Raw genomic sequence first — 25,881 nt, 5'->3', positions numbered from 1 at the left:
CCCACCCTTGGTCTAGGAGAGTCTGTAGCTATACCTGGCTGAAGAGTTCTGAGATAGAGGAAGGAGGTCTCCTCATCTGGCCAGCTGCTCCCAATGCCTGGATGCCTCCTCATATGAGCACCCATTTGCTCCTAGCCTCTGTTAAGCCGTCCAAGGATGTATGGGACTAGAACTCTGAACCCATAGCACTGAAGGACCTTCTCCCTTCCTCAAAACGCAACATAAACTACATGCATACAACAGGTCACCATGGTTGGGCAAAGGAGTATGATTGGGACAACAGTAAGGAGGCATGCAGGGACAATATGAATTGTTTTGTAGTGCCTGAACAAAATTAGTTGCTTAAGTTGCATACAGCAATCAACAGTCTTCCAAATGCATCATGCTGGGAGTTTTTTGGGGGACGGGGAATAACGTTGATTGAGATGATTGCTAACATGGCTGGAGACAGTGGCTGGCCAGGTTGGGCACTTGCAGAGGGTCCAGGAGTTGCCCTGGGCCCAATCTTGCCTTGCTGTTGCTGCCGCTCACCAGGTGGCCATTCCCCATCAAGACTGGATGCGTTGGGAAGCAGGAAGGCACGCGTGCTGGTGCTTTGAAATGGGAGCGATGTGGCCCCCATGTGTAGTGGCTGTCTGGTTACACATACAATGCCCAATTGTCACTGCATGCCTTCTCATCCTGAAATATTCCTGACCACTGTGCATTGGAGCCAAAATACTCCCTGTCAAAAATTTTAGCACCACACACCTTCCTGCAGTACCCTTCTAACAATTTTTTGTACTGTGCGTGGAAGCTATATCACTTCCAAAAACAACACCAGCACTGCATGCCTTTCCACCCATGCCCTTCCAACAGTTCTTTTCTCCACTTGGAGCTGAATCGCTAGTGCCAGCACTACAACACCTTCCCGCTCTTATAGCAGTTCTGCGGCTTTGGGGGAAAAATCCCTGAACAGACAGCATATAGCCTGTGGTAAGAACTTCCAAGACTGCCTCCCTCCTTGCTGTGACACAACTTTTTTTTAAGGGGCTTTTGCTGCTGATTCTGCCTCTCTTTGTGAGATAATGATCCTCATATCCTGTCCTGCTTCCCTGTAGTTTCTTTACTACAGCCAGGACATTGTCCATCTCCCACTCTTGTAGGCACTTGCTTTCTTTTAACTTCCCCTCACAATCTTTGCTAGCATAGAAGGATGAAGGTTTGCCCACTTTGTTTAAAACAGGATCTCTTGGCTGTGTATTACCCACTGTGCTGCACAGTCCTGAGGAAACAAACAGCAGTGCTGCTAGATAGACTGTGAATCAATCATTCTTTTGTGATGCATGCAGAGCAGGCCAAATTATTATTTCCTTTTAAAAAACAACACTTTTTATGCTGCTGCATAATCTAGTTCTCTAGAAATACATGTGGAACGTGAGGGGGTGATGACAGTTGAAATGATGATAAAAGGGTATTTGTTTCTTGGCTGTCCTTGCCCACCTGCCAGCATTCTGAAGTTTAACTCTGCATCTGACTGAGGATTTGGCATGGGAAGAGGTGCAAAGAGAATAAATATTTATACATCTTGTAAGAGATAAGAGAGAAACCTTCTGGTCTAATGCTTGGTCTCTGTTCTGCCCATTTGTGTGAGTGAGATTGATGTACTTGATATGTGTTGCTTTTGTCAAATCTTTTTGCACTCAGGTCTGCAATGGGTGTCCTCCTGTCCCAGCCCCCACCCCACTCAAAAAGCTATACTAGAATTTCCATATGTCAATTTCAAAGTGTTTTTCCTATTCCTGAGTTTTAGTAGTATGCATAGGATTGCTGATTAAATTCTGCCTTCTGATGTGCAATGCTACACATATGTCTACTTAAAAGTAAACTGATGAGTTCAGGGTAAGTGTGCATAGGATTGCAAATTAAGTTTTACATTTGCTACTAAGTTACACTGTTGACCAAAAAAAAAAAAAAAAGAGAAGTAGTGAAATTCTAGAGTATGCCCAAGGCCCCCCCAGGAACCTGGAGCCGGCCCTGACTCCTCTTTAGATTTGATGGTAGTATTGTTGTTGTTGTGATTATTATTATGGTTCTTATTACCTGCCCTTTACCAGCAGGTCTCAGGGTACAGGTTATAACCATTTAAAATTCAGTATTAAAAATAGTTAAAACAAATTACAGTCACAGGAATATTCCTTAAAAAACTACAGGAGTTTTAGATTTGTGGTACTGTGAGAAGAGTCTATCTTTTTGCTAAAATTTAATTCTTACTTTAAATACTGCTTTATTTGTGAATTCTGCCCCCAGCTATTATTTTATTTTCCTCTTAAAACGGCTTTCACAATTATAATAAAAGTCACTTTGGCTAACTTTTGTTGTGCATCTTTGCATGGTTTGTTGCTGCTTTCTTGTTAATCTTTCCATAGATGTAAGCTGGACAGAGTGGCCCCTTTAAATCTCCCTTATCACACAGTGCACCTACAAAATGAAGCTGTCTGCCTCATGAGAAAAGGCTTGTTGTGGAGAAGAAGTGGTGTGGGGAACAGCACTTGTTGCCAGGCAGAGTTGGGGGATGCATCCTCTTTGGGAACAGTGCCTGTTGTCAAGCAGAGTTGGGAGATAGGTCCCTTTTGGCCAAAACGCCACCAAGAGCCAGTTAGCTTTGGGAACAGTTTCATTTTCCAGCTGCTCTTTATTTGTGGCGCATAAAGCATGGTTAAGGACAGGTGCCAGATCTGCACACAGTGCTAAGCCATGGTAAGCCAACAACAAACCTTGGCTTAAGAGTGTGGTTTGTTTGTGGTTAACAAACTGCTGCTGAGCAGGATTCAGATAATCAATTAAAACATGTTGTTGTTGTTGTTATGTGCCTCCAAGTTGACCAGGACTTATGGCGACCCTATGAATCAGTGACATCTGTCATGTACCACCTTGTTCAGATCTTGCAAGTTCAGGTCTGTGGCTTCCTTTATGGAATCAATCCATCTCTTGTTTGGCCTTCCTCTTTTTCTACTCCTTTCTGTTTTTCCCAGCATCATGGTCTTTTCTAATGAATCAGGTCTTCTCACTATGTGTCCAAAGTATGATAACTTCAGTTTCACCATTTTAGCTTCTAGTGATAGTTCTGGTTTCATTTGTTCTAACACCCAATTATTTATCTTTTTCGCAGTCCATGGTATCCGCAAAGCTCTCCTCCAACACCACATTTCAAAGGAGTTGATTTTTCTCTTATCCGCTTTTTTCACTGTCCAACTTTCACATCCATACATAGAGATCGTGAATACCATGGTCTGAATAATCCTGACTTTAGTGTTCAGTGATACATCTTTGCATTTGAGGACCTTTTCTAGTTCTCTCACAGCTGCCCTCCCCAGTCCTAGCCGCCTTCTGATTTCTTGACTATTGTCTCCCTTTTGGTTAATGACTGTGCCAAGGTATTGATAATCCTTGACAAGTTCAATGTCCTCATTGTCAACTGTAAAGTTACATAAATCTTCTGTTGTCATTCCTTTAGTCTTCTTGACGTTCAGCTGTAGTCCTGCTTTTGTGCTTTCCTCTTTAACTTTCATCAGCATTCATTTCAAATCATTACTGGTTTCTGCTAGTAGTATGGTATCGTCTGCATATCTTAAATTATTGATATTTCTCCCTCCAATTTTCACACCTCCTTCATCTTGGCTTAGCGTTATGAACTGGGCCAGAGAGGGGAGGTTGAGGTTTGTTTTGGCTCTCTGGTTGCACCCAGCAAGCCCAGAGCTTAAAACAAATTTATTTATTGTTTATTTTATTAATTAAATTTATATTCCTCCCGAAGGAGTCCAGTTTTATAAAAACTGCAGACTTATGCCCAGGGCTGCTTGTTTGCCATTGAAAGGGTCACTGGTAGGAAAAGAATCCAGCCTGAGGATGTGTGCCCTTGGAGTCCAGATCCCTCCCTCCCATAAGTCCTTTTGGTGTCTGAGCCCCTTTTTCTGCCAAAAATATATTTTCAAGAGGAGAGGCATATTTGCTTTCTGCTGCTGAAAGGATCTGTCTGTAGGGAACTGGCAGATGGGATGACTCAAAGCTGTCCTGCACTAGACCTCTCTCCATGTTGACTGAATAAAAAATTCTCCCATCAGCACCTTCATGTTACCCTCTGCTTCCCTAATAGCGTGAGGAAAATGTTCAAGCATAGGTAGGCAGCAAATCTAGGAGGCCTATCAAATCTTTGGCAACCTGCTATTCATTGTTGGTAGGCTGCAATTGATTTGATGTGTTGTGCAGATGAACTGTAATCTTTTCTCTAAACTATTCTCAGATAATTGGACCTTTCCTCATTTGCATTTTAGCTCCCTTTATCATCCTTGTGTCTCTGAATCTTTTCCACCCTCTCAACATCTTCTGCAAATGGTGGTGCTCAGAACTGATGTTGTCCAGAGGTAATCTTGCAAATGCTCATCAAAAGATACTGTCTATAACATGTCCAGGTTTTGAATATGATGCTGTGTAACATAATCTAAAATGACAGTGTCCTTTGGTGCCATAACATCTATCAACATCTATCCTGGAATACCAGCAAGATAGGAAAGGCTACTCACTGGTGGCCACAAAGACTGGGAAGGTTCACCGGAGAGACATGTTTCCTGGGATGGTGTTGACTCCGCTGCTGTTTCCCTTGTCTGCCACTGCTGGGCCGGCTTCCTCTCTCTGTTCCTTCTAGAGGGGCTTTTCTTGCTTTGTGTGTGTCTCTGCTGGTTTGGAGATGTGCATTTGCCTCCCATCTTTTCTCCTGGGCCATTTTTAGAAGGCCAAGAAGAGAGAGGAGTGAAGTTTTGCTTTGTGATTTGTTAATGTATTTTATTGGATGTTGTAACTGCTGTTTTTTGTAAATTGTATTGTTTTTATTGATGTACTTTTATATTTGTGTTAATTTTTTTTTGTAAGCCGCCTTGAGGGCCTTTTGGCCAAAAGGCGGGGTAGAAATTAAAAAAAAAAGAAAAAAAAGACCTCAGCTGTGTTTTCCTTATTAAAAACATATGGACTTATCTGGAGTAAGAAATGGATAGAGGCCAGTAGCAATAGTGATAATGAGAGTGTAATGGCATGTGAGAATGTAGGGACATTGACGTTGCTATATCCGCTATTTACTGAGCTTCTTAATGAGGCTACTAGATTCAAAGTTGCTTGACATTTCATGCCATAGTATACTGAAATACCTGATTGTTTTTTGTGTTATTAAAATGGGACTTTGGAAAAATTGCTGGACAGAGGGATTCATGGGATTGGTAGAAAGGAGAGCCAGGATTTGGAACAATGTATAATAATAGGAGCTAACCCATTAACATAGAATCATAGAATAGCAGAGTTGGAAGGGGCCTATAAGGCCATCAAGTCCAACTCCCTGCTTTAATGCAGGAATCCAAGTTAAACCATACCCAACAGGTGGCTGTCCAGCTAGCTCTTGAATGCCTCCAGTGCTGGTGAGCGCACCACCTCCCTAGGCAATTGGTTCCATTGTCATACTGCTCATAACAGTTAGGTAATATTTCCTGATGTTCACCTGAAATCTGGCTTCCTGTAACTTCAGCCCATAATTATGTGTCCTGCACTCTGGGATGATCGAGAAGAGATCCTGGCCCTCTTCTGTGTTACAGCCTTTCAAGCACTTGAAGAGTGCTATCATATGTCCTTTCAGTCTTCTCAAGGCTAAACATGCCCAGTTCTCTCAGTCTCTCCTCATAGGGCTTTGTTTCCAGTACCTGATCATCCTTGTTACCCTCCCCTGAACCTGTTCCAGCTTGTCTGCATCTTTTTTAAAGTGTAGTGTCCAGAACTGGACGTAGTACTCAAGATGAGGCTTAACCAGTGCCAAATAGAGGGGAACTAGTACTTCATGCGATTTGGAAACTGTACTTCTGTTAATGCAGCCTAAAATAGCATTTGCCTTTTTTGCAGCCACATTGACTGTTGGCTCATGTTCAGCTTGTGATCATCAACAATCTGAATAAACTTCTTGCATTTAGTATTGCTGAGTTGAGTATCCCTTATCTTATAACTATGCATTTGGTTTCACACATTTATTTATTTATTTATTATGTGATTTATATATTATTTGATTTATATTTATATATTATTTGATTTATAGCAGGAGCTCTGGGCGGCAAACAAAAGCACTAAAAACACTTTAAAACATCATAAAAATAGACTTTAAAATATGTTAAAACAAAACAGCTTTAAAAACCTTTTTTAAAAAAAGCTTTGAAGAGATCTTTAAAAAAAAGGTTTAAAAACATATTAAAAAGCAATTCAAACACAGAAGCAGACTGGGATAAAGTCTCAATTTAAAAGGCTTGTTGAATGAGGAAGGTCTTCAATAGGTGCCAAAAAGATAACAGAGATGGCGCCTGTCCATTTAAGGGTAGGGAGTTCTACAGGGTAGATGCCGGAACACTAAAGGTCCTCCCTCAGAGATGTGTGGAATCTGTAGGATTCCTGAAGACTTTGGGAGATTTCCCAATGTTCTGGCTGAGGCCCTGTTCTGTCTATGGCATAGCAAGATAAGATCACTCCTGTGGGAATAGAACAACATGCACATATTCGTATAATATGGCTGATAATTCTGGTTATGGCTAAAAGCACCTAAGATCACAAAAGTAACAAATGATGCCTAGCACATGTTTAAAAGAGAAGGTGTCTGAGTAAGATGTCTAAATAAACAGTTGATGGACACAGGATTCCAGCAGCAGATATGCTCAAATTGGGTTATTAAATGATGAATACAGATTTTTTTTATAAATATGCTTAATCAGGGTTTTTTTAACTAGAAGTCTAGGTTAAAGAAAGAAAAAGGAAGCAAAGGGTGGACATGTAGTGGTGTTGGAGTACAAGATTACATCCCTTCTTGGCCTTTTGGCTCAGAAAGCATTCTCTATTGTGATTGATCTGTTCTTGTTTGGAACAGCGTGGCAAGAAACTGGGTAAAAGGTTATCAGTGATGGGAAGGCAAAAATCGAGCATGCCAATCAGTGAAAGACTCCATTTTTAAAGTCAAAGGGGATAAAAGCTGTGGTCTGAATTGTGTGAGAATAAAAAATCAACTGTAAAGCAGGTTAGCCAGCTTGGTAGGGGTGGTGGTGGTGGAGGATAGGAGCAACCTGGTCCTGGTCCTTAATACATAAGTACCAATATTTTATGTATGTTATTTTGTGTTTATAGTGGTATCTTAATAAAACTGTTCCACCTTAATCTGTCTCTGTTTGGTTTAGTTGGTTGGAAGACTCCTATGGACTGCTGGAACAATTCTTCAAACAGGATGGCGGGATCCTTGTTAAAGGGTGCTAGAGCCACATTTTAAATAATTTCACACAAAAAAACCTACAGTCCTAAGCATCCTCTCCAGTCACATGGAATTCAAAGATATTGGTTTACTGAGGAGCTCTGGGTTATGAAGTAGGTAGGCAGGGAAATAGCCTGAGTGCAGGTGGTACAAGTCTTGTGACAAATACAATCAAACACAGGTGGGAACAAATAATTGTAGTTGCTGAGTGGTGGTGGTGAGGAGAATGCTAACTCCTCCACAGTAAATAACCTAACAGAGCTTTATAGAGCTGTGACCAGGCTGATTAAATCCAGTCAAGATTCATTAACATTCAGGTTTTTCAGTTGTAGTAAGTTTGTGAAGCACTTTGAGGATAAAAGCCCTCTTATCTGAACTTGAAGCAACAATCGTAGCCAGTCCAGTTGAGTATCTGGGATGCCATCTGATACTGTTTTATGGGATCAGTTTTTATTGCAGCATGAGGAGGTGGACAAGACACTTGCAAGGGTTAGGCCTGCCATTTTGTGTCTTGTTCATTATGGCTGTTAAGATCTAGCTGGGAGAGGTTGAAGGGCATGGTCAGTGCTGCATTGCAGAAGGAAGTGATGCCTACTGCTGCCCTGAAGGTGATGATGATGCAGCCCTTTCTGAAGAAGTCCTCCCTGGACCTGGAGGTATTGGACAACTACAACCCTGTTGCAAATAACTCCTTCTTGGGCAAGTGATTGAGAGAGTAGTGGTTGGTCAGCAGCAGGAATGTTTGAATGATTATCTAGACTTGTTTCAGTCTGGCTTCAGGCCTTGGTTTCTCTGATTGATTGACCTTTTTCAGATGAGAGATAGATTGCTACCATGCTGATTTACCTTGAGCTTTTTGCAGCTGTTGATACCATTGACCATAGTATTCTGCTGGAATTGCTTGCTAGATAAGCAGTTGGGGACACAGTGTCGTGGTTGTTCCGCTTCTTTCTCCAGGACCATTTCCAGAGAGAAGCACTGGTGGACTCATGCTCAGCCCTTAAGTGTGGTGCTGTGGGGTTCTGCAGGGTTCTATGTGTCCCCCATGTAATTCAATATCTATATGAAGTTGCTGGGAGGAGACATCCAGGGGTTTTGGATGCTGATGATACTCAGTTCTGTCTCTCCATTCTGTATGAATCTAGAGAGGCTATTCAAGTGCTGGACCAGTGTTTGGAGGTAGTATCTAGTTAGGTGAGAGCCAGTAAGCTGAAATTGAATCCTGATAAGTTGGAGGTGCTGTGGAGAGGCAGGATTTGCTTGTGGTCCTGTAGATGGGTACAGCCTCTTTGTCAGTTACATGAGCTAGGGTTTTGTCTGTGGCTGCACCCTGGTTATACAACTCCCCATAGAATTGTGTGTGTTCTCCATATTGGCAGTTTTGGACTGACAGGTATAAATATTTGTTCAAGCCTTCAGGGAAGGGAAAATAGGAACTGATGTTTTATTTTCTCTGTATGTTCCAGTGAAGTTTTTATGCTTTCCTAAGTTTTATATGTAAAACGTTTTATTCTGATGATATGTTGAATTGTGTACAGTATATGCTGCCCTGGGCTCCATTAGGAGGATGTGTAGGGTAAAAATATAACAAGCAAATAAATCTCATCCTTTGCAATAACAGATCACATAACAGAGATATAGACACAGGGACCAGCCCCTACCGCAGACTCGAATTCAACTCTGTCCCTGTGTCTGCTCTGGTACCACTATTACAGGGCCTAATCCTATTGTCTGCAACGTAAGGGGTTGATTCACCTGCTCATCTTCCAATATAATAGATGCCATTTTCTGCCAACAGAGTCCTTCTCTATTCTACATAGGACAAACAGGCTAGTCTCTACTTCAGGGATAGGTAATCTTTTTTGACTTGAAGGCTATATTGAGGTTTTCCACTCCTTCAAGGGTTGCATGTCTCCAGGGGAGGGTGGAGGTATAGAGAAGAGTCTGCACACATACACTCAACAGGGGGAGAGAGAAGAAGCCTGCATGTGTCTGCACTCACATACGTAACAGGCAGGGGAACAGACTTGGCAACATGTGCTCTCACGCACATACGCACTCATCACCATTCTTGGTCTTCAGGACAGTGCTGGTGTAGGAGGGTCCCACAATGTTATACTCTGTTAATACATGAACTTCTCTTTCCTCCTCCCCAAATTAAGGCAATTAAACTTAACAGATCAATTTATGCTCCATCAATATATCATTAATTCCCTCTTTCCTATGCATTGATTTCTATGAACATTGATTTCATTTCATTGTGCTCCATTATTCAGACCTCCCCAATTTCTTCTCCCCATTGATTTACTTCAGTTTCCTAAGTTAAATCAGCTTTCCCACAAAGTTAATTGCATTGCTTTCCATCTATACTCTGGCTTTTCTCTACATTGATTTCCTCTACATTTCAGTTTCTTAACTTTTAAAAAAAATGTTGCAGGCACTGTCTGGACTTATCATGCAAGCTCATATTTTTTCAACAGCTGAAGTGTTATAGCCAGGTACTCAATTCCACTACTGGGGGTGCTGGCAGAAGTTGCTGAAAGCCAGCAGGTGCGTGATAACAGAGGTCTGGAAGAAATAAACCGTGGTAGAAGCTGCTGTAAAAGCAAGCTGATTGGGAGAGGAATTGAGGACAAAAACAAACCAAAATGCCTGTAGTGCTTTCAGGCAACAAGAGCATTGTGGAAATTAAAAAACAAACAAAAGGTGGGTAGTGGAAAAATTCATTCCAGAAAGGTGCTTCTAACAAATGTTGGGGAGCAGCCCTACCCGGTCTACAAAAGACCTTCTGGGGCTGTGCAGCGGCCACAGGTAAGCCTGCTCTACACATAATAATGGTCAGAAGTGTGACAACAGAAATGGTAATATTCAAAAGTTAGTGGGGGACCATTTTGTCTTATTAGGATATTCTAAGTGACATTAGAGTGGTCAACCTGGAGCTAAGGTACTTCAAAGAGAGACTGCAGTGTGAAGCCATCAGTTAAAATACATCAACAGGTTTGATGCTATCACTTGTGAACTGAACCCACACTGTATGTGTTAATTGACTTACCAATGGCAGGAAATCTGTGTTATCAAAAACTGCTTTGTGAATTACCACTGATTATATAATTATCATTGGCTGTACTTTTCTGCATGTCATTTTCCCTCTGACCTCACTGTTTAAAATCTCTCCCCCTCGCCCCCCCACACTATGTGTGTAAGCACATTGAAAACAATACAGTGATTACTAGAAGCCAGCATGGATTTATCAATGCTGCCAGACTAATCTTGCCTCATTTTTTGATTGGGTAATCTCCGTTGTAGACTGTGGGTATGCTGTTGACATAATACAGGGGTGGCCAAACTTGCTTAACGTAAGAGCCACATACGATAAACTTCATATGTTTGAGAGCCGCAAGACATGAACAAATATTACACACACGTTTTTATTGTTACATGCACATTTTGTTACAAAAATTTTATACAAATATTAAGAAATATATGTACGTAATAATATTTATCCATGTATGTTGTTTTTAAACTGTTAATTTGTATTAGTTTCAATAATCACAAAATACACATGTCATATATATACCAAATGTTTTCAAAATCCTGAATGATTATTGTTTTAATTGAGCATATTTAATACGGTAATGAACTATGGAAACATCTAAGAAAAATATGCAAATAAAAGGGGTAAAAACAGATATTTTAATGATATTTATTGTCTTAGTAAATATCTGGTCAAAACATGGAGGAAAATATGTAAACCAATAAAATTAGCAGGGCTGTGGAGTCAGAGTCGTGGAGTCGGAGTTGGAGTTGGAAGCAATTTTGGGTGGAGTCGGAGTCGGTAGAAATGTTCCGACTCCGGTTTCAAAATAAATTTTGATTGACAAATTTTTTAAAATATAAATTCAAAATGTCAAAGAAGCTTCCCATGAAGTCAGCTGTAGTTGAGCATTTCACCATAACTCAAGATGGAAAACATTTTGTGTGTCAGTGTATGACGCAGGACCCAGATGAAGACAAACACTGTGATGCCAAGATCAGCGCATATTCAGGCAGTGATAAAAATGCTCCTATGAGAGCTTCCAATTTAAAAAGACATTTACAGCCCTTTCCAGGGCTGGGGAGCTGGAAGCAATTTTGGGTGGAATCGGAGTTGGAGTCAGACAGTAGAAAAATAGAGGAGTTGGAGTCGGTTTGGTGGACCGACTCCACAGCCCTGAAAATTAGAGATATTTTAATCAGATACCACCTTACAAAATAATAGTCTTATCATAATATTCTTATGACACAAACAGACATTGCTACAAGGATTTCTTTGCTGCCTCTATTGCATCCGCAGAGTGCTGTCCCAGGAAGCTATTCCAAGTGGTCCGAAGCCTGGTCGGTCCAGTTGCTCAGGGACCCTTGGAACATTCTAAGGCTTCCTGTGACAAATTGGCAAGGCACTTTGCTGATAAAATCGAACACCTGAAGAACTCGATTCCGTACGCTGTGGATGCAGTAGAAGATCCAGAGTTGACCAGCTGCAATCCGGTTCAATGGGATCGGTTCCGGCCTCTTCCTTCTGAGGATGTGGACAAGGTACTTTCAACGGTGAAGACTACCACCTGTCTGATTGATCCTTGCCCATCATGGTTCCTTATGAACTGCAAGGAGGAATTGGGCGAAGGGATCAGGGCGGTGGTAAATGCATCCTTGAAAGAGGGTGTAATGCCACCGGCCCTCAAGGAGGCAATTATAAAACCTATCTTAAAGAAGTCCTCCTTGGATCCCCAAGTCTTGAACAACTTTCACCCCATTTCAAATTTGCCATTTTTGGGCAAGATCATTGAGCGAGTGGTGGCTAGCCAGTTGTCAGCACACTTGGATGAAACGGATTATTTGGATCCATACCAATCGGGTTTCAGGACTGGACATGGTACTGAAACAGCCTTGGTCGCTCTGGTCGATGATATGAGGAGGGCATTAGACGGGAGAATTCACCTTTCTTGTCCTCCTGGATCTCTCAGCGGCTTTTGATACCGTCGACCACGGTATCTTGTTAGATCGTCTGGAGGGATTGGGAATAGGAGGCACTGTTTTACAGTGGTTCCGTTCCTTTCTCTCTGACAGGCATCAACAAGTAGCATTGGGGGATGAGGTTTCAGACCCTTGGCCCCTTACTTGTGGGGTGCCACAGGGTTCTATCCTCTCTCCCATGCTATTTAACATCTATATAAAACCGCTGGGAGCCGTCATCAGGAGTTATGGGCTGCGGTGTCACCAATATGCTGATGACACGCAGCTCTATCTCTCTTTTAAATCTTCACCGGAGTTGGCTGTGGAGACCTCGTCCAAGTGCCTGGAATCCATGAATGGATGGATGGGAAGAAACAGGCTGAAGCTTAATCCTGATAAAACTGAGGTGCTGCTTGTGGGTGACAGGGGAAGATTGGGTATTGTTGTCCTGAAGCTTAATGGGGTGAGACTACCCCTGAAGGATCAGGTCCACAGCCTTGGGGTTGTTCTTGATTCCAAGCTGTCCATGGAGGCTCAGATTTCGGCAGTGAGCCGGGCAGCTTGGTATCAACTACGCCTCATATGGAGACTGCAACCCTATCTCCCTATTCATCAGCTCCCACTGGTAGTACCTGGTCACCTCTTGATTAGACTACTGCAATGCGCTCTACGTGGGGCTACCCTTGAAAACGGTCCGGAAACTACAACTGGTGCAGAATGCGGCGGCTCGTTTACTTACAAACAGCCGTCGCCGTGATCACATCATGCCAGTGCTATTTCATCTACATTGGCTTCCAGTTGTTTTCCGGGCCCAATTCAAGGTGTTGGTCTTAACCTTTAAATCCCTATACGGTCTTGGCCCAGTTTACCTGAAGGAGCACCTCCAGCACCACCAATTAAGCCGCCCGACTAGATCAGCAACGCAGGGCCTTCTCTCAGTCCCACCAACAAAAACAGCTAGGTTGGTGGGGACTAGAGAGAGGGCTTTTTCAGTGGTGGCCCCCACTCTCTGGAACTCCCTCCCGTTCGATCTCCGCCATGCCCCTTCCCTAGATACATTTCGCCGAGCCTTAAAAACTTGGCTCTTTGGACAGGCCTTCGGGACCTCCGGGGTGTGCTAATTTTTTTATGAGTGTTAATTGTTTATTGATTGCCCTACATTGTCTTATACTGCCGCTATTTTAAAATGATCATTCTGACTGCATTGTATTTTATTTTGTATTGTATTGTATTTTATTGAATTTTAATGTGTGGCTAGAGTGGCTTCGGCCAGATAGGCGACACAAAAATTAAATTTTACTTACTTACTTACAATGATCAGGTTATTTACTGCTAGTAGAGGTCTTATGAGTCTCCATCTTGGCTGTGAGTCATTGAAAATCTGGCTGATACGTTGTCAAGGATGTACGAATTAGCGCCGTCAGGTGTTGATTGGTAAGGATAGCATGATGCTTCGACTTCACAAACTTCATTACAGAGTATTACAGCAGTATGTTGTGCTGAAAATAGAGATGAGTCGCACACTGGTTTTCTTCAGTTCAGGATATTTTATTTCTGGAACTTGCTTCCAGAACTCAATTGTAGACTGGTATTTATGGATCATCTTTAGACCCAGGTCCTCCTGTAATTCTATTAGTTCCATTTCAAAAGCAGATGATTCTGTAACCAGAGGTTCGAGAATTGGACAACCATCATTGATCACATCAACCATGAATGGATTTACAAGAAAGGTGAAGCAGGGCTTCAGCTTCTGCAAGTCCTCAAACCTGTCTAGGAAATGATCAAGCAGTCCTTGTAATTTATCTTTGTATTCTTCCAGTTTGTGGTCTTTTATTTCAATATCAGGGAATGTATTTACTCTCCTTTTGAGATTGGGAAAGTAACTGAAGTTTCTTGACAATATGTCTCTTTGAAAAACTCGTTATTTTATTCTGAAAGCTGAAAATTGTCTGAGTAAGATCAGAAATGATCTTATCCTTCCCCTGGAGTGCCAAGTTGAGAGTTTGTAGATGATTCATTATATCAGTAAGGAACATTAGATCTTGCATCCATTCATTTTCCAGTTGAGGATAGAATCTTTTCTTTTCTTCAAGAAAAGTAATAATAGGCTCCAACAGATCCACAAACCTACTCAAGACATTGCTGGTTGACAGCCACCTCACAATGCAGTGGAAAGAGACATCACTGGGTTTATCTTCAAGCTCCAGTTCTTCCATAAAATTTTTGAACTGTCGTGGGTCTTCCCATTTAAGCATATGAAATTGACAATTTCAAGAACAGATTTCATAACATCTTCATACTTGAAGTATCTGGCTGCCAGGTGTTCACGATGAATAATGCAATGAACAGGGAGAAACTCTGGAAAGCTGGGATCACGTTTCATAAGTGCAATGAATCCTGCATTTCCCTCACCATTGCAGGTGCTCCATCTGTTGCAACACTGACGAGTTTATCCAGTGGAATGTCAGCATTTGTTAAGGCTCTGTCAAGTGCATTTTTAAAGTCAACACCACGAGTTGTCTCTTTTAGTGCCACTAGGTCCAACATCTCTTCTTTCACAGTTACATGAGAGGAAACATAACAAACAAATACTGCCAGTTGTGGGTTGTCTTGTATGTCTGTAGATTCGTCAAGAGCAAAGCTGAACGCAAGGGAATTCTTTAAATCATTTTGCATTTTGCCTGCAACATCAGCACTGATCTGGGAGATACGCCTCTCTGTGGTGTGGCGTGAAGCTCGTGTTTGTGCTATGAGTCGCTGAAGTTTTGTGTTGTTTGGATCTAACACTGCAACAACTTCAGCTATATTCTTAACAAATTCCCCATCAGAATATGGGCGTTTAGCATGAGCAATATTCCATGATATAACAAAACTAGCTTCAGTCGTTGTATCGGCTTCCTTATTGAACGTTGTCAACAATGTCTGCTGGCTATTTAGTGATGATTTTAACACAGTTAACTTGTTTTTCCGTAATTCTGATTTAGGTGGATAATCAGACGAAAAGTTTTTGTGATTTGTTTCATAGTGGCGTTTCAAGTTACTGGCTTTGTAATGACTGAGTGACACATTGCAGATAAGACACAAAGGTTTACCTTCTTTAACGGTGAATGCAAAATCTTCCTCCCGCTCTGGGTTAAAATTTCTGTTTTCAACTTCATACTTTTGCTTCTTACAATTTGATGACGCCATCCTCTTTCACAAATTTTTCACAGACACTTCTAAAAAAATTATATGTCAAAGAGCCGCATGTGGCTCGCGAGCGCGGTGTGGCCACCCCTGACATAATATATCTCGACTTCAGCAAAGCTTTTGACAAGTGCCCCATGATATTCTGATTAGCAAGCTAGGTAAATGTGGACTGGATGGAACAACTGTCAGGTGGATCCACAGTTGGCTACAGGATCATACTCAAAAAGTGCTTATCAGTAGTTCCTTCTCAAACTGGGGAGAGGTAACGAGTGGGGTACTGCAGGGATTGGTCCTGTGCCCAGTGCTCTTCAACATTTTTATTAATAACCTGAATGAGAAGGTGCAGGTAATGCTTATCACATTTGCAGATGATACAAAATTGGAAAGAACAGCTAATACCTTGGAAGACAGAAACAACATTCAAAGTAATCTTGATAGGCTGGAGCATTGGGCTGCAAACAACAGAATGATATTTAACAGGCATAAGTACAAAATTCAAAACCTAGAAAGAAACCAAAATGCACAGTTATAAGATGGGGGATACTTGGTTCAGCAATGCGACATGTGAGAAGAATCTTGGAATTGTCGTTGATTGTAAGCTGAATATGAGCCAACAGTGGCTGCAAAAAAGGCAAATGCTATTTTAGGCTGCATTAACAGAAGTATAGTTTCCAAATTGCATGAAGTATTGGTTCTCCTCTATTCGGCAAAGTTTAGACCTCATCTTGAGTACTGTGTCCAGTTCTGGACACCACACTTTAAGAAGGATGCAGACAAACTGGAACAAATTCAGAGGAGGGCAACAAGGATGATCAGGACTAGAAACAAAGACCTACGAGGAGAGACTGAAAGAACTGGGCATTGAGAAGAGAAGACTGAGGGGAGATATGATAACACTTTTCAAGTACTTGAAAGGTTGTCACACTGAGGAAGGCCAGGATCTCTGTCCTAGAGTGCAGGACAGAGAATAATGGGCTCAAGCTGCAGGAAACCAGATTTCAACTGAACATTAGAAAAAACTTCTTAATTGTTAGAGTGGTACGACAGTGGAACCTTACCTAGGAATGTGGTGGGCTCTCCAACACTGGGGCATTCAAGAGTAGCTGGACAGCCACCTATCAGGTATGCTTTAATTTGGAATCCTGCATTGAGCAGGGTGTTGGACTTGATGGCCTTACAGGCCCCTTCCAGCTCTATGATTCTGTGACATACCTGCAACTCACATCACGCATCTGATAAAGTGTACTGCGGTCCATGAAGAATAATGCCATAATAAATTTGTTAGTCTTTAGAATGCCACAAGGCCTGTTATTCTTTTTAATGTGTGGTGTTAGTACCATCAAATGTTGGACATTTGGATTCAGAGCCTTACTTTAGGTGTGCCAGAGGCTTGGCATGTTCCTCGTGGAGTTTTGCAAAATACTTACTTTGAACAGCTGGCTGCCAGGCTGTATCACAAATTGTTTTTGAAATTCCCTCCAGTTCCAGAAATGATTTACAGTATGATATAAGGGGCTGCTGTTTTTGAAACTCAAGTCTAGGGTATGCAAAATTCATTTCACAGTTCTTTCGGTTCTTGCTAACTCATTTCATGTTAAGATTACAAAAAATCATTTGAAAGTATGCCTGGAATGCTGTTCTTTTTCAAAATGTTAGATGTCAACTGACCAACACTGGTAAAAGGAATTCATGTAGAAACATTTTGTTATATACACTAGTAATTACATCCCTGGATTTACTTGAAGACTGTTTGGCAGATATTCACTAGAAGTACATTATGAAATCTGTAGTGGTATAAACTAGCAACTAGGAGTGGAAGCATATTTTACAATTCCAACTGTGTTTAAAATAACTAATACTATTTTTTTTTACAGACCTACAGTGTTTTTGCCTTCTTTGTACAAAAGAGAACTTTACATGCACAACAGATGGGCTCTGCATTACTTACATAACACGGAATGGAGACAATATCATACGCAATAGTATGTGCATAGCAGAAGTTGATCTGATTCCCAGAGACAGACCATTTATTTGTGCCCCCTCAACAAGTGAAGGAGTTACTACTTTGCCTCATTGCTGCAATAAAGACTTCTGCAATAAAATAGATCTTCCGATTCCAACCCCAGGTAACCCCTATTTATACAGTTGATTATAAGAAAAGTTAAAATAATTTAGTGAAAGTCAAAGCAGATAGTGGTGCAACCTAAGCACCCAATGGCATATTTGCATGGAAATGTCTCTTGCTCCTGTATTGTTCTTTGGATGCACTGAATGCCTTTACTTAGCAACTGGGGAGGGGGTAATCTTATTCAAGTGCACAAACATATATGCAAGTACTGAATGTGTATGTTAGATTTTTATTTTTCTTTGTCTTCTAGGTCCTGTACCAGGAAAGCCGCCTTCTAATCTAGGACCAGTAGAATTGGCTGCTGTCATTGCTGGACCTGTTTGTTTTGTTTGCATTTCACTTATGTTGATTTTATACATCTGCCATAATCGTACTGTCATACACCACCGTGTTCCAAGTGAAGAAGATCCTTCTATGGATCGTCCCTTTATATCTGAGGGAACTACTTTAAAAGATTTAATTTATGACATGACTACTTCAGGCTCAGGTTCAGGTAATAGAGTCCCCTCCCCATATACTAGTAGTATATCACCATTTTTAAATAGGGGTATGGAAACATAGTAACTTGTTAAATGTTATGGGAATAATGATTCTGCGACTTCTTTTACTGTGGTTGTGATGTTTTAACTAGGCAAAAACCACGTCACACAAAGTGTAGATTGATAATCAAGTATGGATTTTTCCTTGTATGACTAGTTTGTCATATCACCAAGAAACTTGCAGTTTGTTCATGGTTGTCTCGATTTCATATGTAAAACTGTCTGATAGAAGAGAGAAATCCATATTTTGATTAAATTTCAAATAAAAGTAGATTGTCTGAAGTTCAGTTTCAGTGGTGTGCCAAAATCTAGTCCCCCAGTTCTATGCAAACCCTACCTAAAAAATACAGATCTTGAGATTAAGTAAAATGCTGTTGACATATATGAAGCTTATTATTTCTGATATCTACAATCTCGCCAAAATGCTTGAAATACACACTGAAAAAAAATCTGGCAGGATTCCTGCAAGCCTGTAAGTTTGGCCCTCCAGATGTTGCCAAACTACAACCCCCATCAGCCCTAGAAAACATGGCCAATGCCCAGGGATGATGGGAATTGTAGTTTCAGCAACATTGAGAGAGCCACAGGTTCCCCACACCTGCTGTAAGTGTTACCTGCCTGGCAAGACAGTAGCACATTGACTAATACTGTAAATACCAGCCTAGTTCAATAGACATGATACCAGCTTTCTAGGAACCCATAGAAAGATTTCTTGGTATAAATAGGGTATAGTTTCACTTATGGATCTGTAGACAAAGGTTATGGTTGCATTCACACATAATGCTAAACCATGCACTACAACAACAAGTTTCAGCAAGCCTTGGGCTCACATATTTCTCCCGTGTTCCTCCAGTGTGGCCACAAAGAGATCAAAATATTTCATTTTAAATTATTTTATTTATTTATTTATTAGATTTATATCCCACCCTTCCTCCCAGTAGAAGCCCAGGGCTGCAAATTAACTGCAGCTTATTATGCTGTCCAAACCATTAAGTGTGCTTAGCTATGGTTTGTTGAAACTAGGGCTGGTTAAAAACACTGTTTCAACAAAAAAAAGAGTCAGTAATTTGAGAAGAAATGTTCATTAGCTCAACGTTTATTTTGAAGATTAGTTTCCTAGCTGTTTCACCATGGTTTGCCCACAAATAAGGCGTGTGGGAGGTGGGGATGGTGAATAGTTTGGGAAAAGAACTTAAGAATAATGAGATGTAAGTGGTTGCCTAAGCACTAGCAAGCAAAACAACAGAAAGATCTCTCACAATCACAGAAATATGTCTGTCTGTGTTCTTACAGAAGCTTCCTGACACACATTGTAACCTGTACAATGTCTCCAAATTGCAGCCAGTTACCACTTAGCGTTTTTCTTCTGGAAACAAAAAAACACTGGGGCCAAAAATACTCTAGAAGCCCTGGGGGCAAATTTCTGCCATTTATTGTGTAATTTACACATAAGAAGAACTACAGGATTGTCCATTTAGGTCAGTGGTTCTCAAACTTTTTTGGTTCGCGACGCAATGTAAAACATATAAAAATTTTCTGGCGCACTTCGTGTACAAAATTAAAAATATATTAATATATTTTAAACTATGAATAAAAATAAATTATAGAAAACTATTACTTACCCTATACAAATGGGTTTCTTCTCATTTTTAAAATATACTTTCATAATATTTGAGGCACACCTAGCCACCTCTTAGGGCGCACCAGTGTGCCTGGGTGCACCGTTTGAGAATCACTGATCTAGGTCATTGTCACAAACTACACCTGTACAACGTCCCTAAATTTCAGCCAGTTACCACTTACCATTTTCTTCCTGGAACCACAAAAAACACTGGGGTCCAAAAATACACCAGTTTACTCAATATATATGGAGAAGAAGCCAATGTATACTGCTCAGAAAAATTCTACCCACTCTGAATAAGTGTTTTTGCTCTAGGTCAGCCTTTCCCAACCAGTGTGCCTCCAGATGTTGTTGGACCACAACTCCCATCGGCCTCAGCTAGCATTGCCAATGGTCAGGAAAGATGGGAATTGTGGTCCCAACAACATCTGGAGGCACACTGGTTGGGAAAGGCTGCTCTAGGTGCTTTGGTAGGGTCAAGCACACTTGTGGTGACCCAAAAAAGGAGGGATCTTTGGGCTGCATTGGCACTCTCCTAACAGTCATGATGTATAATACAAGTGCCTATGCATTTAGCCTCTTTTGTCTGGTCCTATGAGCACTAGAACGTGTTTTTTAGTTTTAAACTAAAGTTGGGGCTGCAGGCTAGCAAGACCTGGCCAACCATCCAAACCCAGACAAATTGTAGGTAATCTTAACTATGGTTTTTGAAAGAAGGCAACTTCAAACCTAATGAAGGTGGCTTGCTTCAAACAGGGCTGACCCAAAATGACGGGACAATTAATTACTGTTTCACCCATCTCAAAACATTCTGTCTGGATTCACCTTTTTTCTGAAGGGTGATGAAAATCATTTCATGAGACTATAGAAGCAGAACGCCAAAAATAAAAATAAATGGTTCTTGCAATGAAAATGCCATTGTCACTCACTTAGGATTGGGCTTGCTACATTGCCTGGTCACAACAATCTGCAATTAATCTAGAACAAGGATGGGGAGCCTGTAGGCCTCTAGATTTTGTTGGGCTAGAACTGCTTTCATTCCTGACCCTTGGCCACAATGGCTGGGGCTGAAGGGAGCTTGATCTAGTGGACCACATATTCCTCACCCCTAATTTAAGAGAAGCAAATGCTTCTGAACTTATTGCAGCCGTGTCAGAGGAAGTGTGTAGGACTCATGCCTTGTGGCCCATTTTTACATCCTAAACAATGGGTGGCTAACCTGTGACCCTCCATATGTTGCTGATCAACTGCTATCATTCTTAACCATTGGCCATGCTGCCTGAGGCTGATGGTGGTTGGAGTCAAACACCATCTGGAGGACCACAAGTTAGCCAGCTTTGTGGTTTAGTGTTATATCCATAGGAGGCCAAACCCTGCACAGACGTCAGTCTTAGATAATCTCTTTAGATGGCTGATGTTGTGGAGTAGCTATCCGCTCAGTAATATTCTGCCAAAAAGGGAAGTTATAGATGCTAGTCATTGGCTAGAAAAAGAGCACCAATATTTAATTGAACAGCAGCCAAGCAGGTGTACAGTTTCATGTCTTTCCCTTCCAAAGGATGTTTCAGCCACCAAAAAGGCAGTCTCCTCTCACTTTCCACAATCCATTACTATAAATAGAGAGTTCCTGTGTACTTTCTTACTTGGAAAAATCTGGAGGAGATTGTTACAAAGCAGATACAAGGATTTGTCTCAGCATTTCTGTCTTTCCCTTGCTTCTCAGTTTAAAGGAGTAAAAGGACCAGGAGGGAGAAAATATCACATCCAAGTGGTTCTTCTTACCACACACTCTGCCGCTTCTAAGCCCCACTGTTGCTACCATCTGTAGCCTAGATCCAAGACTGGGTCCTCAGCCCAGCATTTCTGAATGGGGAACTAAATTCTTAATAAATATTGTGCTGTTTACTAAAATACTATTTGGGAGCTGCCTGATAAATTTATGGAAGTATGGAATAACTTGAGCAATGGGTGGTTAGAATCAGTTCCCATCAACTACACCCTTGAATTGGTTAGTATACCAAAGGACAACATCTGGCTCCCCTTATCCAGTAACCGATTGAAACATCAGCACAACTCAACAGCAACATGGCATCTTTTGGAGGTCAAAGCTATAAAAAAGATCCATAGCCCAGAAAGTGATTGTGGGGGCATCTCTTGAGTTATTCACGGAATTGAGGAAAAGAATTGTCTCAAATTTCAAACATGATAGGGTTTTATCCAGTCAGATAGCTTTAAAATTAACTGGACTTGGTCATTGATTGTAAAACAAACTTTAATCTTGTAGGTTTGCCTTTACTTGTTCAAAGAACAATTGCAAGAACAATTGTACTTCAGGAAAGTATTGGAAAGGGTCGGTTTGGAGAAGTCTGGCGAGGAAAATGGAGAGGAGAAGAAGTTGCGGTGAAAATTTTCTCCTCAAGAGAAGAACGTTCATGGTTTCGTGAAGCGGAAATCTATCAAACTGTTATGTTACGCCATGAAAACATTCTTGGGTTTATAGCTGCAGACAATAAAGGTTAGGTAGTTTTTAAGAATTGCTTTGGTCCCCTTAATTGCTAAACATTGACACTGTTATCTGACTGAATCTTGTACATCAATAGTGAGAAATAAACATTGATGACATAGGGTTTACTTGAAAAATATTTTATTTTATAGAAAGCTGTAAAAGGTAAAAATCATGCTTTTTGATGAATTGGGGTAATTTTTTTGCAATGGCTTCACAGTAGTGTTTCTGTCCCATGTAATTGACCCATATTGACTTCTAATCTCTAAAAATGAGTAAATTGCTACCATTCTTCAATCTCCTGGAAAGATTCAGACACTTGCATTGAGAAATCATGCCTTGTGTCTTTTGAATGAAATGCTGCTCCTACAAATTATTTGTGTGATTGTAATTAATTGTAATGAATGCACATGAATTCAGTCACAGAGGCTCTGTTTGTAGGTCTGCCAGTAAGATAAGTTAGGCTGGCAGGCATGATGAGAAAGCCTTCTCCTTGGTGGCCCCATGTCTGTGGAACTTCCTCAAGGGATGTATGGCTGGCTCCTTCCCTGTTTCAAACAGGCTTTTAAAACCTTTTTATTCTCGTCTGCCTTTGGTTGAAAAGATAACTATTTAAATACCAAGCCGTTACTCTGTTTTAAACTACAAAATTGTTTTAATTTGTTTCATAGGATTGGTTTGAATCAATCTGTTCACTTGTTTTGTGTTATGTAATTTTTTTAGATGTTTGTTTAAAACAGTTATTGTGAACATTTAGGAAGACATTAGTCTGGAAAAGTAGCATAGAAATCTTTTAAATGAATGAAAAAGGAATATATGTGGATTTCAAATGTTCTGCTGATCCTGGAATTTTCTAACGCTTATTAATTATGCAGTTATTTGTCAGCAACTCTGTGCACATGGCCTGCTTAAATCATATTGAGTTTATTGGGATTTAAATCGCTGATGTATGCAGAATTACAGCTGTTAACATTTCTTCTTATTTAGCAACAATAGAAAGGCTTTTGATTGCCTTGAGAACTTACTGCAAAGAGACCATGGTTAAATGAATTGCTGAGCATACGTGAAAATAATTTTTGTGTTTTGTTTTGTTTGTCTTTGGAAAGTACTTCATATTACACTTTTTTTTTTCAGACAATGGTACATGGACACAGCTGTGGCTGGTGTCAGATTATCATGAGCATGGTTCTCTTTTTGATTATCTGAACAGGTATACTGTTACTGTGGAAGGAATGATAAAACTAGCTTTGTCTACTGCTAGTGGACTTGCGCATCTTCACATGGAGATTGTTGGCACTCAAGGTAACTTAGCACATTGTGTCTGTCATTATTCATCTGGGCTTAATAGGAAAAAACATTACACAATTATGACTGGGCTCTAAGGTTTTCATCATATTAAACTTATTCAAGCTCCCAGTAATGTACAATAGTCAAATCACCATCGTATATATATTTAGTTCTCATAAAATAAATTCTGAAGACAGTTTCGTTTCAAACAAAATGTGTTTTATATATTGCTATGTCTCTTCTACTCTTAATCCTATATAAAATATTTTTGTTTATTTCCTATTTGTTTTGTGTTTAGATTTTTAAATGCGTTTTGTAACTCATTTTTAATATACTTTGTTTTTTAACTAGCTATAGGAAGTAAGGCTATACCACATTCATGTGTTCTGTTGGTGATTCCCACAGTTCTATATGTAGTCTTTCCCCAAGCAGAGCAATTCGTTATTTAATAAATCACTCTCTATAACCATATATGTGTAAATATGAAAACGGAGGTGTGACTTAGCACATTAAAAAATGCATGCTGGTGTTCAATTAAAACTAGGATTGCCATTCAAGAGCAATGAGATAGTATGCAATACATACTACTTTTCCCAGTGCTGAATAGTCAGTTAATCTGCCGCAGCTAGAACCCTGCTTCCCCAAGCAGGAGAGAGACAAAGGTGGACTAAAGGAATGTTAAAGCAATAGGGCAGGAAACGCCAATACTGCACACTCCCTGTTTCTGAAAGCTCTGAAAACTAAAGATACGGTTTCAACATTTTATTGATGAAGTGTATTTCACTATGGGACTCTGTTCTTTTAGAAAAATCTGTATTTTAATTGAGTTTTTAGTGTTTTAATAGGTTTTTATTGTTACATTAAATTAAAATACATTATTTTGTGAGATGTTCAGAGAACTTACATTATGGGATGGTTATAATACTTCAGTTAAATAAATAAAAGGAGCTGCCTTTATACTGAGTTAGACCATGATGCCAGCTTGCTCAGTATTGTCTACGCCAGGGGTTGCCAAGTTTTTTGGGCCAGTGGGCACATTGGAATTTTGAGAAAGTGCTGTGGGTGACTGTCAAAGAATGACTGCCACGGGAGTGTCACATAACACAAAGTAGCTGCCACTTCCAAAAGAGCAGAAAAAGGCCACAAAATATTATAAGCATGTCCCCATCAGCCATCCCTTCATTAGGGTGGGGGGCGGGGAAAGGCAGCTATATCAACCACTGCCACACTCACTTACAGAGATACGTTTTGCACCTTGCCTCTGTTCAGAATAGATGGGAAGGTGGTTGTCCAGTGCTGGCATCCAGTGAAATATTGACATGTTTAAAGTGACATGTTCAATGTAGGAGAGGCTGAGGTAGTGCAAACAGGAACTGAGCAGGAAAGGCAAACCATTTCTGGTGCATTATGATCATTGAGGGGATATTTACTGAGAGCTTTCAAGTTCACCATAGGTGATACTGGTGGGCACATGGCTGCCATAGTGGCATCCCATGGTCCCCTGACTGCCATAGTGGCTTTCCAGGGTTTCAGCCTGGAGTCTATCATAGTCTGTCCTGGAAAAGTCAAGGACTGAACTTGAGACGTTTTGTATGCAGTACATGTACTTGACCACTGAGTTAGACCATAACTTGCTAGTAGCCAATTTATGATACTCAGATTGCACAAGTTTGAGGATGAGTAATGGTTATACTAATAGCAGTAGTAATACTCTTACAGCATTTTCCCTAAACTCTCAGAGCTTCACATTATGTCAGTAATTTTGTTCAAATTTGTCAAATAGTTCAGAAATGTACATCCACCCACCTTTCTTATTTTCCTCTACAAGATCTTAAAACTGTTCCAAGATTATAACATACTTTGGTATCATTTATGAACATTGTTTTATTTGATGTGAACAGTTTGCCAAAGATCAACTTTGAATTTGGATTTAATGTATAATGAAGACATTTCTAGTTAGATGCAATAGTTGATTGATGTTTTCCATGTGCTTTTTTCCCCATGCAGGAAAGCCAGCAATAGCTCACAGAGACTTGAAATCAAAAAATATATTAGTAAAGAAAAATGGAACATGTTGTATTGCAGACTTAGGCCTGGCAGTAAGACATGATTCAGCTACAGACACAATAGATATTGCACCAAACCACAGAGTGGGAACGAAAAGGTAAAATTCATACCCTTTTTTAAAAAAAATAGAATATATTAAAGAGGCTGATAAACATAGATCTAAACTTAAAGGCAAGAGAGCAGGACATCTCTAGGGTCTGTTGAGAGCAGGCATTCCAATAATGAAAGCCTGCACAGTGCAGTATCTGTTTTGTG

The 25,881-nt window shown here is 40.5% G+C and overlaps 1 protein-coding gene across 1 annotated transcript in view; it reads left to right on the top strand.

The window, feature by feature from the left end:
- Nucleotides 1-25,881, top strand: part of TGFBR1 (transforming growth factor beta receptor 1) — a 49,605-nt gene that overhangs the window by 6,242 nt on the left and 17,482 nt on the right. Inside the window, exons 2-6 of the mRNA XM_061588281.1 lie at nt 17,356-17,607; nt 17,860-18,102; nt 22,054-22,284; nt 23,407-23,574; nt 25,567-25,723. Of these exons, the coding sequence (XP_061444265.1) occupies nt 17,356-17,607; nt 17,860-18,102; nt 22,054-22,284; nt 23,407-23,574; nt 25,567-25,723 (1,051 nt within the window). The remainder of the gene's footprint in view (nt 1-17,355; nt 17,608-17,859; nt 18,103-22,053; nt 22,285-23,406; nt 23,575-25,566; nt 25,724-25,881) is intronic.

This window comes from Rhineura floridana, chromosome 11 (assembly GCF_030035675.1).
Source record: "Rhineura floridana isolate rRhiFlo1 chromosome 11, rRhiFlo1.hap2, whole genome shotgun sequence".
Classification (NCBI taxonomy): domain Eukaryota; kingdom Metazoa; phylum Chordata; class Lepidosauria; order Squamata; family Rhineuridae; genus Rhineura; species Rhineura floridana.
This window is presented reverse-complemented; position numbering and strand designations above follow the sequence as displayed.